General features: G+C 40.9%; 1 protein-coding gene and 1 long non-coding RNA gene across 7 annotated transcripts in view; one reads left to right on the top strand and one right to left on the bottom strand.

The window, feature by feature from the left end:
- The window catches only part of LOC127375701 (uncharacterized), an 8,476-nt gene extending 6,129 nt beyond the window's left edge, over nucleotides 1-2,347 (bottom strand). Inside the window, exon 1 of the long non-coding RNA XR_007887393.1 lies at nucleotides 1,664-2,347. This is a non-coding gene — a long non-coding RNA (uncharacterized LOC127375701). The remainder of the gene's footprint in view (nucleotides 1-1,663) is intronic.
- Nucleotides 585-18,510, top strand: ikzf1 (IKAROS family zinc finger 1 (Ikaros)). Of its 6 annotated transcripts, none has more exons than XM_051421783.1 (8): nucleotides 628-894; nucleotides 5,388-5,441; nucleotides 5,612-5,725; nucleotides 12,042-12,311; nucleotides 13,867-14,034; nucleotides 15,743-15,868; nucleotides 16,330-16,464; nucleotides 16,942-18,510. In XM_051421783.1, the coding sequence occupies exons 1-8, from the start codon at nucleotides 750-752 to the stop codon at nucleotides 17,637-17,639; spliced, it is 1,710 nt and encodes a 569-aa protein (XP_051277743.1). In that variant the 5' UTR covers nucleotides 628-749; the 3' UTR covers nucleotides 17,640-18,510. The 6 variants fall into 6 exon arrangements, with proteins under 6 accessions (XP_051277769.1, XP_051277753.1, XP_051277743.1 ...); XM_051421817.1 differs by having other exon boundaries at nucleotides 876-894; nucleotides 5,388-5,485; XM_051421793.1 differs by lacking the exon at nucleotides 16,330-16,464 and having other exon boundaries at nucleotides 626-894.

Here is an 18,510-nt window from a genome sequence, read left to right on the forward strand (position 1 = left end):
GTTAAGAGTTAAAAAAAAGAGTCTCATACTGGAAGCGTGAAGCTAAAATATCTCTGATGGGTTGGAACTAACAGGGCCAGTTGCATAGCGTTAGGGAAAACCACATTTCAGTGAATGTAATGCATATCTGCATGATGATCTTCTGCAGGACTGAGCCAGTAACGGGAAGAAGCACTCTGTACATGCATCTTAAAACAGGAAGTAACAAAGGCTTAAAATTGTGAAAAAAAAAGAAAACAATTTGCTCAGGGTTCAGACATAATCTGGATTCTGGACACTTTGCTGATGTGATGAGGTGGGACAGGAGGCTTCGACACTAAGGGGACAATCACTGGAGAGAAAGAGCAAAGTCAAATGGATGAAACATTAAAGAGAGAGAAAGAAAAACCTCATTATATGGGAAAGAAAACAGTTGTGTTAATTTCATGGACTGCTTCAGCAGTGCCAGAACAGGTGACAGAAGGTGTCCAATATGCAAGTGAGGACCCCCCCCATCCACACACACACATACACCCCCCCACCCCAGCTTCCTCGGTGAGAATGAAATAAATAAACAATGAATGGTCCACTCTCCTCGCGCGCCTCATCCCATCTCATGCATGGCTGCCAGTAATGGTCTACTGGGTGTCAGCTTTTATTGGCACGGCACAAAGCAAGTGCCAAGGGCTCGGTGGCTCGACTCCCCGCCGCAGACTCGGCCTGTGGATAAAAGCAAGCAAAATGCCCCAGTCGAGCTCAGAGACATAGTCATGTTGGGCTGGAACGAGGAAGTGCAGTGGAGAGGGGAGGGACTCAGGGCGCAGCTCCATGGGGCCGCCGCGGCGCTGCGACCTTCTGCACATGGAGCCGGGGAGAGTTGGAAGAACTTCATACTGCAAACTCAAGGAATAGCAGGTAAAGTGACTTCCACTGCGCTTTTCAGCTCGACACTAATCTCAAAGGCTAATTCAAGACCTCTAAAATTGAGCTCGTTTTCTTCTCAAGGGTTTTTAGGAAGCATTTGCACCTGACTGGAAAAAAGACTCTCCTTATAGTTTCGGTGCAGGTGCGCCGCAGCATCAGATCCCGTTTAGTGCGCGTTATTCTCTGCTGAGTACAGGACATGTAGCGGATTGACAAACCAGAGTGCCTTTTAAAATTAAATACAGAAAAATATATGTATTTATACGCTTCATTTGTGAATAAATTGCCAGAAGTTTAACGGAAATAGAGGAATGTTCCCCGTTTTCCAAGTCTCTTTTTCTGTTGGGAACACATGGATAAATAATTTCACAATCACTTATATTTATATAAAAATACTAGGCTGATTTTTAAGATTTTCATTCTATTTATCTACGCATTTCCTTATAATTTGAGTCTGTTTAAGACGTTTTCACACTCATGTTGTAGCACCTGTTGCAACAGATGTGCGCACTCAATAAACATATAGTCCCTCTGTAGCTGAACTTTAATAAAATATTAAAAGTCACATTTTAATGTGATAATATATATTTTTTAAATAGTAACTTTTAATGAAGACGTAAAGTTTTCTGGGGCCAAACACCAAACCGTAAGTGAAAATACTTTAGCGCTGCTTAAACAGGAAATCAGCACGCAGAGACTAACCCCTGTATCTTTCATACAGTATAAATCAATAATCGATAAATCTGATAATTTCTCATACCGTTAAGCTTTGTGTTCACCTGTTCGAACCACAGTCTCAGTTGTTAAACGTCTGTGTGAAGGGAAGAGGAAAGAAAAAAAAAACATATGTAGGCAGGACTGATGAAACTTTTTACACTGCTGACAAGTTGTTCATCAACGCCCAGACGAAAAAACAAGATTCACTGTTGAGGAAATAAAAGTGTTTTCATCTTTTCAACACGTTTCAAAAAGTTCCTGTAGAAAATTGAGGCTCTGTAATATATATATATATATATATATATATATATATATATATATATATATATATATATATTTGACCACAGGCTTTTTGGATCAAAGTAAGAATGAATCCATAATTGTTACTTTAATGTGGCGTTTAATGTGTGATGTACAGCAGTGAGTCAGTGAGTGGCCATGAGTTGTTAGTTCCTATGAGCGACAGCATATTCATCTTATGTTATCTGTATTTTCTTTTTTTTTTTTCTTTTTTTAGCAAGTATAAATGTATTTAAAGTTTACTTTCAGGTAAAAATGTTATTTTTTAAAACATTTTCAGGGAAGTTAATAATTCTGTAAATTCACTCAAATCAGGCTTAAATGCAAATATTCAACAACAAAAACACTTGACAGAAGTAGAAGAAAAGATACGTTAGATTTTTAAATGTAAGATCTATACTGCATTTTAAAACTTGGAAAGGAACCCCAATACCTGCACAAATTGGACTTTGTCATTGCTCGGTTGGAACGAGAAGTGCTGAAAGTGTGCTGCAAATCTGTCTGCAGATACATCATCTTTTCTTGTCAGTAGAAACAGAAGTAGGAGGTAGGTTGGGGGGGCAGAGGAAGGCAGACAGTTATTAAAATGATTGTACTGTCTGAATAGCAGAGTAGTGAAGTGTGTCAGATGCAAATGAAGGAAAGTTCTCTGCAGTGCACCTTTACTCTCCCCTCACCCCCTCGATAGGCTCCCAGAACACATCCGCTAACACTATCTACCCACTTACACCCATACATTTCATGAATTACTGATGAGAATCTCCATGTGCATATGAACAAAGGTGACCATGCACCACATTGCTTGGCAGTGTAAGATAATCTCTTCTCCTAATGGCTGATAAGAAAGCGCCCACTGCTTCATTACTTCTCATAAAACCCACAAGAGTGAAAATTATTAATTCAGATATTTTCATTAATCGTCAGAAAGTCTGCTTAGTAACTGTAAAAGTGGAAACTTTGAGTGCCAGTGTGGATTATTTGAGTTATGATTCATGTTGTTTTGCGCATGAAATAAGAGTGAGGTCAGCATTAATGTGTGATGAAACATGTACATGAACATGTTTTATTGCAGCCAAAAGTCTTATTGTCATAAGCAGAAACATAAAAAATATTTTACATGAGCTTCCTTGGCCCTAAATCACACTTTTATTTTGTTTTTAGTGTTTAATCGTTCTATTAAAAGTAACAGATTTTTATCAAATGACAACATAAGGGTGGATTATTATTTAAAAAATTAAAAATTTGATGACATGAAACTTAAATTAATCCTAACTAAAACCCTCAAGAGGTGTCTTTTTGTGACATTTCTATACTTGAGTGTTGGTTAATGTATTCCACTGTTTGCTGTTCATTTTAAATGTACATTATATGTGTATGTTTATACATACACACCAAGCTTCCTGCTGGGTATCCAGACTTGGTGTGGTCCTCAGTATCTGTTAACGGTTTCGTTGTTTCTCATCTCCACCCAGTTCCCTGGTGTAGCTTTTGCACCTCACTATAAGCAGACGCCTCTAACCTCCCCCCACCCCCCAACAACCCACCACCACGATCCACCAAACACACACACACACACACACTCACACACACACACACACACACACACACGCAAGAGGACGACCGAGAATTCTGTCAACCCACAAGCCTCTTCCTGCCTCTCCTCACTTGACGTACGTAAAACTTTTCCAGTCCCCCTGCGCTATATGTCAGAAGTCTTTCTGTGACTTCCATTTCACTGGCTGAAAGATTCCACCTGCCCCCAGTTCACACACACACACACACACACACACACACACACACACACACACACACACTCACACATCCAGCTACAACCAGGACATGAGCAATAATGGTTAAAAAAAAAAAAAAAGTTTGATTTGATTGAATAAATGAGAAAAACGTTATGACTGGTCATTTTTTAATTGCACCTGCTCTTATAGTACAGACACAGCGTCTAAAGATTGAGCTTCAACTACACAACAATGCGGGGAAAGTTTTATAAATAGCAACAAAACTGTCTGTAACATTAGAAAATAAAAAACAGCATAAAAATAGTATCACTTATAGCTACTTCCTGACTATTCTGTGTGCACCTTACTTTCCACATGCCTACGCAAGTGGGTTGTGGCTGAATGTAGGAACTCTCTTTTTTATTCCTGTCGAAGCCCCCCCGCCAACACATCCGTGTTTCCCCTCGCACCATCTGCCCAGAAAAAAAGGGCACATGAGAATATCCCCTCCCCCCGCCTCCCCTCTGCCCCCGACCTCCAAACTCCAGATGCTGAAGAACGCCGCTGCAGAGTCATAGCTCAGCAGAGTAACACCCAACACCCCTGTGTTGTGCCCGAACAAATCATCTGCACCAGTGACCTTTGCCCCATCTTCTCTTCCGCTCACACTTGCATCCTGGGCGTCTTTAGGCCACCGAGCTCCTGACTTGACTCCGCAGAATACTGTGCGTTGCGACAGAGCGGCCCGGTCGCTTCCCACTATTTGTTCCAAATGTGTGGAGCCATCTGTCAGTAAAACAGGAAGGCCTAGGTTCCCCTTCTCCCTTGGGCTCGTTTCGCTATTTTCGGGAGCTTCACTTCTCCCTGAGTGGCTGCTTGGACTGGGCAGCGGCCCCACCAAGGGCTTCTTGAAGTGGCGGAGCTGGGGCTGAGGCTGTCGGGCCCATCTGCTGCAGGCTTGAGGGCCATCCATTATTAATGGGGCCACGAGCACTGGTGACTCCTCAGATATTCAGCCCTGGCCAAAAGATCGCTTCTAAAAAATAAATAAAGAGAACTTCTCTGTCCTCCGGCCTGCTTTTCTCTCTTTCTTCTTTTCTCTCTGCACCTTCCTGTTGCGCTTGCTCTTCTGACTTCTTGCCCTTGCGTTGCTATCTCTGCTTCTATACCTATCTCGCCGCTTTTTCTGTCTCCTCTCTCTTGCTCTCCCTCTCTTTGTTTCTCATCGTGGCTCGCATGCGTCTGTGCTCAGGCCGCGGGCTCAGCGATGCATGCTCAGTAAATTAGAGAGAACATGAGCGCAGATCAGCTGGGCACGGCAAACACCCGCATCCTCGTGACCTGGGGGCCAGTTAATTTTCTGCTTAATTTTGCGGCAGTCAGTTTGCATTTTTGGATGATTACGTGGCAGGAAATTAACAATAAATAACAAATGTGGTCTGAAAGCCCATTCCCGGCAACCCCACGCTACCAGCGGGCCCCATCAGCCGGAGCCAAGCCGCTCTTCAAGCTCAGTCTCTCTGTCAGACTTGTAATGAAAATGTCTGTAATTCTTTGTAATGTAATGTGGGGGACAGCGGTGTGTCTGCAGCTGTGACAAGAGTGATCTCACTGAGGTGGCGAAGTCACACCGAGAAGTACACCCTTTACTCCACTCTAGCTTTTTATAATGTTGTTTCTTCAGCTTGCACTTGATTAAACTTACACACATCTACATCTCCATCTCTCTCCCATTAGAGTACCTGCACCGCATGGAGACAGAGGAGGCCCAGGAAATGGCCCAGATGCCAGGTAAAAGACTGCCTACTGCATGATTGAGCTGTAGAGTGCAAAAGGTAGATACAATAGGCCCACACACAGGCTCTTACACCACCCTGGAGGTAATTTTGCTTCCCCTGAATGAGACACGTAGAGGGGTTGCATGGTGAGTGATGGGTGTTCGATGGTGTGTGTCTCCCCAGGCAGGGACAGCCCCCCTGCCAATGAAGCATCCGAGGAGGCAGAGGAGCCCATGGCCGTCCCTGAGGACCTGTCAGCCAGCTCCACCCACCAGCAGAACAACAGAGGGGACAAAGGTACGAGGCAACATCTCACCAAACGCACCCACAGCCAGTCAGAACATCACTGATGCTTGTGTAAATTAAGAATAAGCAGCGTTGATGTGAGTGTATCCCATGAAGCAGCAATCAAAAAGAGTCAAAACCACTGCAGTGCCTTTCCCAATAGTAATTTATTTATTCCCAAAGCATCCAAATCAGAGTAAAACGCTTAAATGAAAGTAATGTCAGTATCAAAAGCCTAACATATATATATAAAAAGCATAAAAATGTTTTTATAACTTAATCCCATGCATATCCAGTGGGAGATATTTGCCGTTCCAAATCCCTTGGAAAAATTAATTTAAAGCTGCAAAGAGACACATTTAGGTCATTGGCAGAAAAAGGTAAAAAATAAATAAATAAATAAATCCCTTTGATCCATGGCATGTCATTAATAAGCCGAATCTTAAGGAATAGCTAATGTGGCCTTGATTTGAGTTTGTGAACACCCAGCCAGGGAATATCATGGTGAAAATAAGGATGAAGCGTGCTAGGGGGATTCACATCGGCGGCGTATATTTATCTCAAGTCTCCTAACGTGGGTGGCTTGTGAAAAAACAGGAAATGTTCAAGGTGGGATCATTATTGGTCATTAATAGCTAATCGGTTTGACATGACAGCAAGATGAATCAGACATAACATGCAGTTTTAATAGGATAAATAGTGTAGGTATTATGTTTGCTTATTATTATGGTTTATTCATGAGATTCGTAGCACGTCCAAGCACGTTAATATGTCCACTGAAATGTTAGGGGCCGTCACAGCGTTCAAGATCCACATTGTCATTTATTGAATTAATTTATTAAATCTTAACCAATTACAAAGATATAGGAGAGAGATTTAAAGAATCAGACACATTTTAGGGACAGTTTTCAGACAGTTAAAGATGTGAGATGTGTAAAAAAAAAAGAAAGAAAAAGAGGTGCATTTCGTTTTCATCGTGAAAAATAATTCTACTTAAAGTCAAACATGAAGGAAAAAAAAGCCTGACAGCTGACCATCCTATCGGTGTTTTTCCGCTTATCCAGATAACGGCAAAGATTAGCAACACACAGTCAAAAATAAAATGTGAGAGGAAACTGAAATAGGATGTGTAAGAGTTTCCTAAGAAGAACTTGCCATCAGACAGTTTCAACACTCCTGGAGATAAAGAGTTCAGGAACAGGGCCAAGCTCTCAGAGATCAGCGCATCACTACACCACATAGGTCACACACCTGCACTAACACTTACTCACAAAGGCTCGCTGTCTGACTTTACAACTGCTGAGATGTCGGGCAGGAATCTCTGAACAAGTCCTGAGACGGCGTCTAAACAATTAAAACACGTTAAGTGTAGTTTGTAGAGCCACGTTTTGTACGACTGTGTAATGGGTGTTTGGTGCAATACAGGAAAAAAATGGGCAGATGCTTTAAATGTGCGACCTTTATCGGCGGCATGTAAAGACGGTAAAGAAGGCACAGCTGGATGTATGACTTAATATGTAAGTTTCTGTTCATTCCCTACACAGTGTGATCACTTCGCATGTGTCTATATAGGGACAGAGAGAAAGAGCCCAAAGAAGGGAAGTGCAAGTATCTGGTACATCTATGCATCGCTGCCTTTGTGATAAAAGCCAGAATGAGTTATAATTATCACCCAGGATCATGTGCTGCTCAGTTCTCTGTTGTGAAAAAAGGCAAAAAGCAGGGGGACTATATGTGGGACACGGGACCTCAAAGTATCGAAAGCTCAAAACCTCAAAACCCAGGTTGTTTCCTGTTGCAAATAAGTCTTCACAGCCTGGGATCATCATTGTTGCTGCACTTTAACACATATACGACTGAGGTTCAAAGTCAGCTTTATTTTGTCGTTGACAGTAATTGTCACAAAAAAATGCAAGCTAGATAAATTGTATTGTCTTGTGTGGCTTTAACTGAAAATGAGCATGGAGACGTATTGTTACAGTACATTTGGTAAAAAGTCACAAGATGACTCTCAACATCCCGGTGAAATGATTTCTCTTTCACTTTCAGTGATTCAAATGGAGCCTTTGCTATTTCAGAGACCTGAGACTAAGAGGGAGACTGAGCTGAGTCTAGTTCCCGAAAACATGGAGGCGAATTTCTTTTTTTTCTTTTTTTTCTTTTTACAGTGTGAGGGGAAAAGCAGGCTGTTTTTGGTGTTCCTGCAAGTCGTGTCGAATGTGTTGCTGGCGTGGTTTAACACATGTGGTTCCACTATCTTGCACACAAGGTTATTTTCAGGCAGTGAGAGCAGCAGTAGTCAGTAACAGGAACCTCCAGCAGGCTCCCTGTGTTTCTACACTGCAACTAACACACTTGCTTTCTATCAACCATCGACCTCTTTCAGTACAGCTTGATTATTTCTTCTTTTTAATGCCCGAAAATGCTTCTTTTACACTAATGCTTTTTAAAAAAAAAAAATCTGTTTGTCACTTCTCTCAGTATTTGTCATCGTTTCGTTCTCCACAACGTGTTACCCCTAACACATTCAATATAAACTTTTTATTGCGACCTGTTTTGTTTGTCTACGATGTGATCTGACACTTGCTTCCCAAAATGAGCAAATCAGGATGTGTCACCGTGACAAACATGACATAAAGTAAAAAGCCTTCTTCCTATTCCCAATTCAGTCACAACTTCCCCATATCCATGAGAAGTGGGTGGCAGCCCAATGTTCATGGTTCCCTTCTGTCTGCTTTAGCCGGCTGATAACCTGAGAGCCTTGCTGGTGTATTAAATGTCTCAGGAACTGACGACTAAACATAAAGGTGTTTTAACAATTCTGAAATAATATGGCTTATGTACAATATAAACTTGCTTTAGGGTTATTCCTGGATCAGTGGCTACATTCCCATGTACAGATAAATGCCTCTTTTTCCAATTCTGAGCAAGGCACAAGTCTGTGTATGTCTTTATGTTGGTACATCATTTCACAACTCCCTGCTGGCTTTAGAAAAGTACTTTAGTTACTCAGAAAATTGTGGCAATCAGAGGTTTTGTGGCTAAAACCATAAATTGAATTAGAAGGGTTGAAGTGGTGTAGCCACTTATCGAGTTTTGCTTTCGAACCCTGTGATATGCAAATGGGACAAACTCGATCACTTGCACTAAAAAAAAATCCCTTTTACCTTACTTTTTTCTGACACTTACGTCATCATTAAACTGCTTATGCCTGACTGAAACACCTTGGTGGTTCAAGTGAGAAATTCACACGTAACCTTTTGCAACATGTGCAGCGTAGTCCTAGTCTCCAAAAAGATGACTCTGACTCTGTTCAGTGCAGGTTGTAGCACGTGTTCATCTCCACTGCTCTTCACAAACCGCCACAGAAGGTGTGAACATGTCGTACGTTGATGATTCCCGACCAGGCGAGCCGTGGAGGAATGTGGAGTAGCTAAAGTAATTTGAAAAAAAAAACATTCTCATATTGAGTCACCTGAACACAACTTATTGAGAGTGTGTGTGAGCTGGCGAGCGAAGAGAAGTTGTAACTGTAATGGTTAAAAGTAAGAATAAATGGTAATAGATAATGTTATGCTAAAAGAATGGATAAACAGTTGAAATAGCTCATCTCAGCTCAAATGAACACATGCATGGTTAGAATTGATAGCGTTAACGTTTAAATAGTAAGCTGAAAGTATTGGATAAATAGTTGAAATAGCTAAATAGTTAAGCCCAAATTAAGGGAGTTTGATAAAAGTAAAAGAAAATGGTTAAAATAAATGGTGGTGTGGATGAAGAGTTCCTATTACAGGTTATCTGTTAACCTGTGTAACACCAGTTAACTCCTAAATGAAAGTAAAAGCACAATAATAGTTTTGTGAATTTTGTGTTGAAATACAGTAGATCCCCACTGACATGCATAATTAGCTTTGTTGCATTGTAATTGTATTTTTAATGCACACGTTTTATATATAATGTGTAATATGTAATTTTAGCACCATTTCTTTTTCCTTTTTTTATTAACAGCGAAGCCTTTCCTTCCCTTTGCGTGTTCGGGTGGTGTCTCAGATGAGAAGATTGTCACGCAACAGCAAATTAAAAAAAAAAAATGTTGTGTGGAGATCGGACAATCGGATTATGTGACTTTGATCATAAACATTTCATGATCCTGTGCTGTTTGTTCTGTAAATTTCACTCCACCTCTTGCTCTCGATGGGAAACATTATGTACATTTGGGGATTTATTGTTCCCTTGGTTGCTCTCGGTGAAAACAAGACTCCTGCAGAAAAAAAACAAAAAACGTTTCAGTTACAGGCTGTTTTACAATTCCTTTCCCGTGCTTCCCTTTCTGTCACTTCTCCATAATTCTTGGTATTTCAGTTAGACAGGCCCTCTTTCTGAAGCTTCCCCTTTTCCATAGATTCCTATATTTCATGATTTCCACTTCTTCCTCTTCAGTTGTACAAACAGAGGTAGAGGCATGGGGAAATCAGGCTGCCACCATGACATGCAAACCACAGGTCTGTAGCCGTGGGACTTGCATGATCTGTCAGTTCTCTTAAATGCTTCAAAATGTCTCTGGTGGGAAAAAGAAGGAGCTGGTAGTTCAACACACAGGACATTTCTCTTTTCTGATTTATTTTGGGAACATCAGTCATCAAACAGTGTGTAATTGTTGCATGAATAACAGTCTGCATTTAATTTCTGTACCCTTGTAATCACAGGAATTCGACAGACTAAAAAGGCCAAATGTGAGTGTGTCTTGTGTGTGTTCATTGTGCTCTGTTGCTCTGATAGACACCGCTGTCGTCCCTAGTTTCACACTGCTTCCTGTGTCTCTGTTTCCTGTTTATCTTGCTGTCATTTGTTTCACCAAAGTGTGATGGTGTGAGATGATCTATGTTTCTTCATCACTGACATCCTCAAACAGCAGACATGCGATTCCACCTGTGAATCCTTATGAAATATACTATGCTGCTTTGAAAAGATGAGCAGTGGAGTCTACAGTTTAAACGAGTGGGCTGTGGGTTGATCTTATCTGCTGTTTGTTGATGTTGTTTCTCAGGCTGAATTCAGAAAAACGCCTGAAATGAGGGGAAGTTTTTGAAGTTTTGATGCAGCATCCCGGTAAACATGAAAATGTTGCGCACTAAAGGAGGTTTGTCGTTACGTTATTGCCGTTGTTGCTCTAGTTGTGTTACACTGCAGTTGTTACATACAGTGTCTATCCCAACATACAGAGGGAATGAACAGAACCATACTGACCACAGCACTGTATTAAAGTTCAGTTTCATGGCTGCGAGAGTTCATCAACATAGTCTCTATTGAGTGAGTGAGTCATTTATCTGAGTACGAAACAAAAACGTCTGAAATTCAAAGGTTTCTGAAACCATCTTACCAAAATAAAAGGTCAAACAATAAGGCAAAGGTGAATTTAACAATAACAACTGGTCAGGTAAATTATGAAATAAGTATAATGTTTAAACAACTAAAATAGAGGGATCAGGGTCGGGAGGGTTACCTTAAAAATGAAATCCATTACATTCACTAATTACCTTTAAAAAATGTAGTCAATAATCCAAACATCACAATATTAAAGTAAGCAACCTTTGAAAAGAAGATGGAAAGATTTTAAGCATGAAAAATGTGTCCTCTGCTTTATTTTTAAAGAAAAACGGATTTATTTTAAAATTGCAATCCGATTAAGTTATTTACCTTGTTTTGTATCCTGTGCTTAGTGACATGTAATCTATTACTCCCCAAGCCTGTTAGTACTACTTAAAAAACAAAAATAATGACAGAATAAAACTATAGTTTTACTTAAAATGAAGAAACAAAATTAAAAAGAGGCTAATTTGTAAGACAAAATAAATTCTCTTGCATCTAATTAATTATAAAGGATCAGTTATGTAAAGTGAATATAATGACCAAACCTCCATTAGAAAGAAGTGATTCAGTCAAATAGGTTCACAAAATTGTTTCCCCAACACTGTAAAACCAAATAAGTTACTTTCACTTAAGAAATGGTTGGAAATTGTAAGTAAAACTGACTCAATTTTGTCAATTTTATTCGTACTGTGAAAACAAAAAACCTAGTACTTAAGAGTATTTCTGACTTACAAAATTGAGTTTGTGTTACTTAAAATCTTAACAGTATTTTTGAGTTAGAATAACTTACATTACAGTGTATTATGAAGTCAGAACCAGAACAAAGGCACACTGTTACAGTAAGCAGCTCTATCTATTCTCACATCACATTGACAAACTGCCCATCTTCAGCATATAACATCATGACAGATCCATGCTCGTATTCTAAACCGTGGCCCCCCCTTGCCCTCTTTTCCAGCCTGTAACATTAAAGTTGAGGCTCGCAGTGATGAGGAGAATGGGCTGGCCTGTGACATGAATGGCGTGGAGGAGGAGGAGTGCGCGGAAGACTTGCGCGTGATCGATGCCTCGGGGGCCAAGGTGAACGGCTCACAGCCGAGCCCCGAAGCCAAAGCCTTCTCCTCGGCCGGCGGTATCCGGCTGCCCAACGGGAAGCTCAAGTGTGATATCTGTGGGATAGTTTGCATTGGCCCCAATGTGTTGATGGTGCACAAGCGAAGCCACACTGGTAAGCCGTCTGCAATCCTTCTTCCCCTTCCTTTGCACCCATGTTCACTGTTAGTATGAGAGGATGGATCAGGGGTAGAAAGGTGGCTCCCCCTCATGCTTAGAGCATTTCTTTAGACTTTAAAAGTCAAAAATGAAGTGAGTTGTACTGTAGCTTTGTGTCTTCTTTGCCTACACACAAACATAAGTGATAGAGTCTTAGAAATAAACTTTAAAGCCTGTTCTTATGTTTGCAGTCACCCTTATACTCAGTAGTTGTAATGGCATCCTCGCGTTTGGCTCTGTGCATGTAGACCCTCCTATCGTGCGTGAAATAGACTTTGAGCATACCATTAGCGTTCATTATTGTTCATCTAAATGACTGAATTACCACATGACAAGCAACAGTAACTGATCAAATTATTGTGCGATAAAGTAGCAGAGACGAACTTGGTCAGGAAAAAAAAAAAAAAAAAACATGCCCTCAGTTGAGAAACAGGATATCTGCTGCAATTAAATGGAATCTCTATGAACTGACAATTATCTGCCTATTAAAAGTTTTTCAAATTTCAAAATTGATATTCTATTGTAATGAAGCCAAAGCAGTGGTGGGGAACATTTTTGAAAAAGGCACTTAACTGTCAAGCTTTAGAAACTAATGAAACTCAAAATGGAAGAAAGGAACACTAGACTAATGTAAATGCAAAAGAAAGTACAATAAAAGATATAATGAAGTGCCTCCTATTTAAATAGAAAATATTCTGTGGTGAGTCTTTGCTCCTGAAATGCATTTTTAATGAATTTCCTTTTTTATATATTTTTGCTGCTTCACTGGTGACTCTTATTTTATGGGGGGCCTTTGAAAAAGAAAAAAAAAAAGCCATATTAAAACGTTCTCACAGAATGCCACAACACTCGGAGAGGCTGGATATTGGTTTATTCCAGAAGCGCTGATCAGGAAGACTGGCTCTCAACACAAAGTGTTTCCTTTGCTTTATTCAAATGAGGCTGAATTTGCATTGTGATGTGCCGCTCTTATTTTAGAGACGAAGAAGAGGAAAAAATGAGATTTTCAGATCAAATTGACCTAGGCAATGGTGCATTACGGAACTGGCAGGCTGAGTCTGAAAGGCTCTTGTTCGATCAGAGCGCCAGAAGTCGGTGGGGCAGGGGGAGCATGGAGAGATGGAGTGTCACTCTGCTGTGAAACCCTCCCACAGGCTGCTGGATCACTCTCTGCCCTAGAGACGCTCCATCATCCGGCTTGTTCTGCCGCTCGGGATTGCTTGTAGTGCAGTGACCCTGCATTCCCACAGCAGCAACATGCTTTTTCATCCACATAGAGAAGACTTTGTGCTTTTATTGTTGTCAGTGGAGGGATCAAACATACAGTGGTGAGATTAGAGAGAGTAGTGCAATCAAGAAAACATTAAAAATCATGAACTGCCTGGTAGGGTACTTAAAAAAAACATAAAAATCGGGTGCTAGTAAAACATACAAGTTATCCTTTTTCATTTTTTTGTGTGTGTTTTATCTGCATCTCTGTAGAGTAATGTCTGTTGTGTTCTTGTCCTCAGGAGAACGTCCTTTCCAGTGCAGCCAGTGCGGTGCCTCTTTCACCCAGAAGGGCAACCTCCTGCGACACATCAAGCTCCATTCAGGGGAAAAACCCTTCAAGTGTCACCTGTGCAGCTACGCCTGCCGCAGGAGGGACGCCCTCACCGGCCATTTACGCACCCATTCGGGTGAGTATGCGCAGCTCTCCCTCACTGAAAACCACTCGTGGTGTTTCTAGGACTGCTGCGTGGAAGCCTTTACAAAAGGCATGACATGTTCTGCAGTGCATACAGTGAGAGCTATGTAAGGGGAAGTTGACAGGGTGTAGATATGGTGTCACTTTTTTTTTTGCAAATAGTTTGCAGAAGTATGTGTTAATGAAATTTTTGGGTGTAAACAGTACACTTACAAAGCCTGCTCTTAATATTTTAGTAGTAGTATCTGTACTTAGAACAGTGAAACCATAACCTGCTAATTGTACACCAGTTTTAAATTAAATCAATTTGCACATTCAACTGCTTTAAAGGTGCAATCAGCGTTTCTAATCCAATATGCTTTTTGTCAAATTCAGCCAGGTTGAGCTGCTCTGATTGGCTGTGCAGCTTCGACTGTCACTAAAATATGATTCTGAAACGATTTAAGGAGAGAAATAGGCAACACAATAACAGAATCTTGATTCATATTTGATCAGCACTGCCTAGTGGCAAGAAGTAGACTAATTTCTCCATAAGACTGTATGCTATGTTTATTGCAGCCAATGAAGCTCCCCCTGCTGGCTGTTACATAAAATGCAGGTTTAAGACACTTCTGCCCTGGCTTTACTTCACAGACCCAGCAGCTTTGTCCTTTATACATGAGATATTTGACAGTGAGACTTTATTTATTTATTTTACTGTCGTCAAATCCCATGAAAGGGTTAAACCAGCAGTGTGTTATTCTGACTCTCATCCCTACTGTGTTTGTGACTCATCTTCAATCCCATTCATTCCTCGCAGGGTCACTGTGATGATGATGAATAATGTTCATCCAGTGAAACAAAGCGGCTCATTTACGTGTTGTTTTTTTTTAGCATTCTTCTGAGCTCTATCTTAGATTTTGGTCTACAGCAAAGAGGAATAAGCTATAGTTGTGGTTTATGCTCAGAGTAGCCAGAATTTCCCACTAAAACATCTGACCAGTCAACATAAGGATTTCTTTGTTTTGTATTTTATATATTCAATAGACTATGTTTCACAACTGTGGGTCTATAATTATGTAGTCTTCTCTACAAAGCCAGGAAGAAACTGCTGCCGGACTCAATCCTTTATTTATTTATTTTGAATTGAGTCTATACAGGAATCCGCTTATAAAAAACCCTCCATGAGTTGGACAAGTTTTTATCTGTAGAATAGAAACTCCCCCAAGTTACTTCCCGAATTCCCCCCAAAAAATCCAACACAGGACATTACCTCAGTAGTAGCTGGCTACAACCAAACTCATGATGCCATACCAAGAAGAAATGTGATGGTTTTGCACTGGACTTCCCAAAAAACTGTCACTGTGAGTTAAACAAAGTGGGTGGAACAGCCAGGCCATTTCCTTGGGTTTTCTGTCAAAGTTTATGTAGGTGGTGCTTTTTAAAAAAAAATCTTCTTCACCTAGTTTGTCTTCTATTTATTCCAGTCAAACTAGAAATAAAAAAGCCATCATTTCCTGTGTTTTTCCAGGAAATAGCTACCTAATAGGGCATTTAGAACAGCAGATTGAACTAACTAAAGCTTCAAGCATTATTGTGTAACTAAACCAAAGTGTATTCATTTAAAAATGCCATATACTTATATAAATAAATAAATAATATCAGGCATCACATAGAATATTACACTGCTCTGTTCACTTACATAATGTTATTTGTTGCAGTCGGAAAACCCCACAAGTGTGCTTACTGTGGGCGGAGTTACAAACAGCGCAGCTCACTGGAGGAGCACAAGGAGCGATGTCACAACTACCTCCAGTGCATGGGCCTGCAGAACAGCATATACACAGGTTGGTGCCTCACGTGACGCACACTGAGCTGTCACCCAAATATAATGACCTACTTTAGTCTAAGTGCAGGACTCACTGTGCATGCAACAGCAGTCTACCATGCCGACATTGTTGCTGTTACTAAACGCTCCAACAAGTCAGGCAGAAGTTATTTAGCCATTAAAGAGCTAATTAAGTCAAATTAATCATGTTGTCAGTGTAAAGTTCTGTATGTGGTCATATATAGTCAGCCAGTCATAAACTGAATGAACAAAAAATTCTTGAGAAACACATCTACATCTGTGAGCATGAACAGATTCTATATTTATAGACCAAGTGCTTCACATGTGTCAGAATAGTCCGCTCTGTGCTCTGTGAGAAAAAGTACCATCGTGTGTTATCAGGCGCCAGTTCATCACTTTAAACAGAACAAACTCAACTTACTTTGACTCTGAAATCTACTTTTCTGTCTTGCTTTCCAGTAATAAAGGAAGAAAGCAACCAGAATGAGCAGAGGGAAGACTTAAGCCAGACGGGATCTGACAGAGCCTTGGTGCTAGACAGACTAGCTAATAATGTAGCTAAGCGTAAGAGCACTATGCCACAGAAGTTTGTGGGTAAGGGCTGAAATCTGCTTCTTTTGTGTAAATATAATGTCGCTGCATTTGATGAAAAAAAAAACCTGTTACTGCTGCACGTATAAAGCTGCATAGGTTAATTTGTTTTGCCACCCTGGCTCTGCAGAATGCATGCAGACAAAAGGTCTATTTTTGCAGTTCAGCCTGATGTAGGAATTGTTAATTTAACTTCTTTATTTACTTTTTGAAAAGGCTGTGATTTGTTATTAATCCTGTATATTAATTTTACATTAAGATGATAGTAATCTTCATAAAAAAAGAGGGTGAAATAAAGTATTAAGAAGCTGAGGGAAGTGGTAGAATCAGACCATGAGACCAGAAAAAACAATGGTGAGTCATTTTCAAACTCAGCTAGGGAGGAGTAACCTCAGTATTAAGATCACAGGATGTAGACGAAAGTTTAAGTGTGTGAGTAACCTTCACGTTCTTCACACATGTCTCTCTCTGGTCTCTCAGGTGACAAACGTCTGTCAGACCTCTCCTACGATGGAGGAACAGGTGAGCTGATTCAGCCCCACGTCATCGACCAGGCCATCAACAGCGCCATCAGCTACCTGGGGGCCGAGTCGCTCCGGCCTCTGGTCCAGACCTCCCCGGCCTCCTCTTCTGACGTGGGCCTCAGCTCCATGTTCCCTCTCCACAAGCAGGCGCCCGAGGGCCACGCGGGGACGGGCTTGTCAGCCAAAGACAGCGCAGCTGAGAACCTGCTGCTGCTGTCTAACTCCAAGTCTGCCTCCAGTGAGAAGGACGGCTCACCCAGCCACAGCGGCCAGGACTCCACAGACACCGAGAGCAACAATGAGGATCGCCCAGGCGGGACGGCCACCGGCCTCATCTACCTGACCAACCACATCACCTCAGGGGTGAGGAATGGCGTGCTGGTGAAGGAGGAGCAGCAGAGGCAGTACGAAGCCATCCGGGCAAGCATCGAGATGGCCTCCGAGGGTTTCAAGGTGGTGACGGCAGACGGGGAGCAGGTGAGGGCGTACCGGTGCGAACACTGCCGCGTTCTCTTCCTCGACCACGTCATGTACACCATTCACATGGGCTGCCATGGCTTCAGAGACCCCTTCGAGTGCAACCTCTGTGGTCACCGGAGTCAAGACCGATACGAGTTCTCCTCTCACATAACGCGAGGGGAGCATCGCTACTGAGCCCCAGAGAACGCACACACTTTCACACAGACAAACAGGTGTACGTATGAAAAACATGCCACACTCACTCATTGACATCCCCCTGAAATAAATGCATAGAAAGAAAATGAGACGTAATGTATAATACACTGTTGATGTCTGAAAGTTGTGTTTTTTTTATACAAAGTATGCATGTTTGTTGGACACAGATAAATGTGAACTACTATTAAAAAAATGCATTTACTTTAATTTCAAATGAAGACTAGTTCATCAGAATAATGTTCAGTTACTGTTCCACAGCCTACATAGGATTTAAATCATGTATTTACAGTTGCCACATGTATAAAATGTATAAATGTGTCTTTTCTTTTGGAAAACCAGGCAGCAACTTTTCTTCTAGATTTAAAATAGAAAAGATATCCACCCTTACATTTAAAAACCACTGAACTGAAGTGTCTGAAATGTCAATAAAATATTCTATTCTGCAGTTTTCAGTGCAGTAAAACCTCCATTTTAATATTGGTATAAAACAATCAATGTAGATTCCAAAGTTTCAACCTGTTCTTGTATTTGTAACAACCTACGTATTATTTATATCACATTTACACGCCTGTGTGTTTTTGTATTTATTACAGTGATCGATGTTTGTCTGTAGGGTAGGTAATAAAAGCTGCATCTCTCTCTGTCCAATTGTACTAAATGTGTTTGAGGTGAAAACATGACTGCTGCTGGAAGCTTTAGTTTTATCAAAAGAAAATGTTATCAAGGCCTTTTGTTATATACCTGATGGCTATGGATTGTTTCACTCACAAAATGAAAATTAGCCGTTCGAGGTTTGAAGGAGCTTTATGCTTGCAAAATATCAATAAAGGATATTTTATATATGCACAAA

This window comes from Dicentrarchus labrax, unplaced genomic scaffold (genome assembly GCF_905237075.1).
Source record: "Dicentrarchus labrax unplaced genomic scaffold, dlabrax2021, whole genome shotgun sequence".
Taxonomy (NCBI): Eukaryota; Metazoa; Chordata; class Actinopteri; family Moronidae; genus Dicentrarchus; species Dicentrarchus labrax.

What these genes read in the sequence shown, in the direction of transcription:
- ikzf1 (XM_051421783.1), top strand. Translation starts at nt 750, where the DNA reads ATGTTGGGCTGGAACGAGGAAGTGCAGTGGAGAGGGGAGGGACTCAGG. An exon ending in CCATTTACGCACCCATTCGG is followed by an intron (nt 14,035 to 15,742) that starts GTGAGTATGCGC and finishes TATTTGTTGCAG; the next exon opens with TCGGAAAACCCCACAAGTGT. An exon ending in GCAGAACAGCATATACACAG is followed by an intron (nt 15,869 to 16,329) that starts GTTGGTGCCTCA and finishes CTTGCTTTCCAG; the next exon opens with TAATAAAGGAAGAAAGCAAC.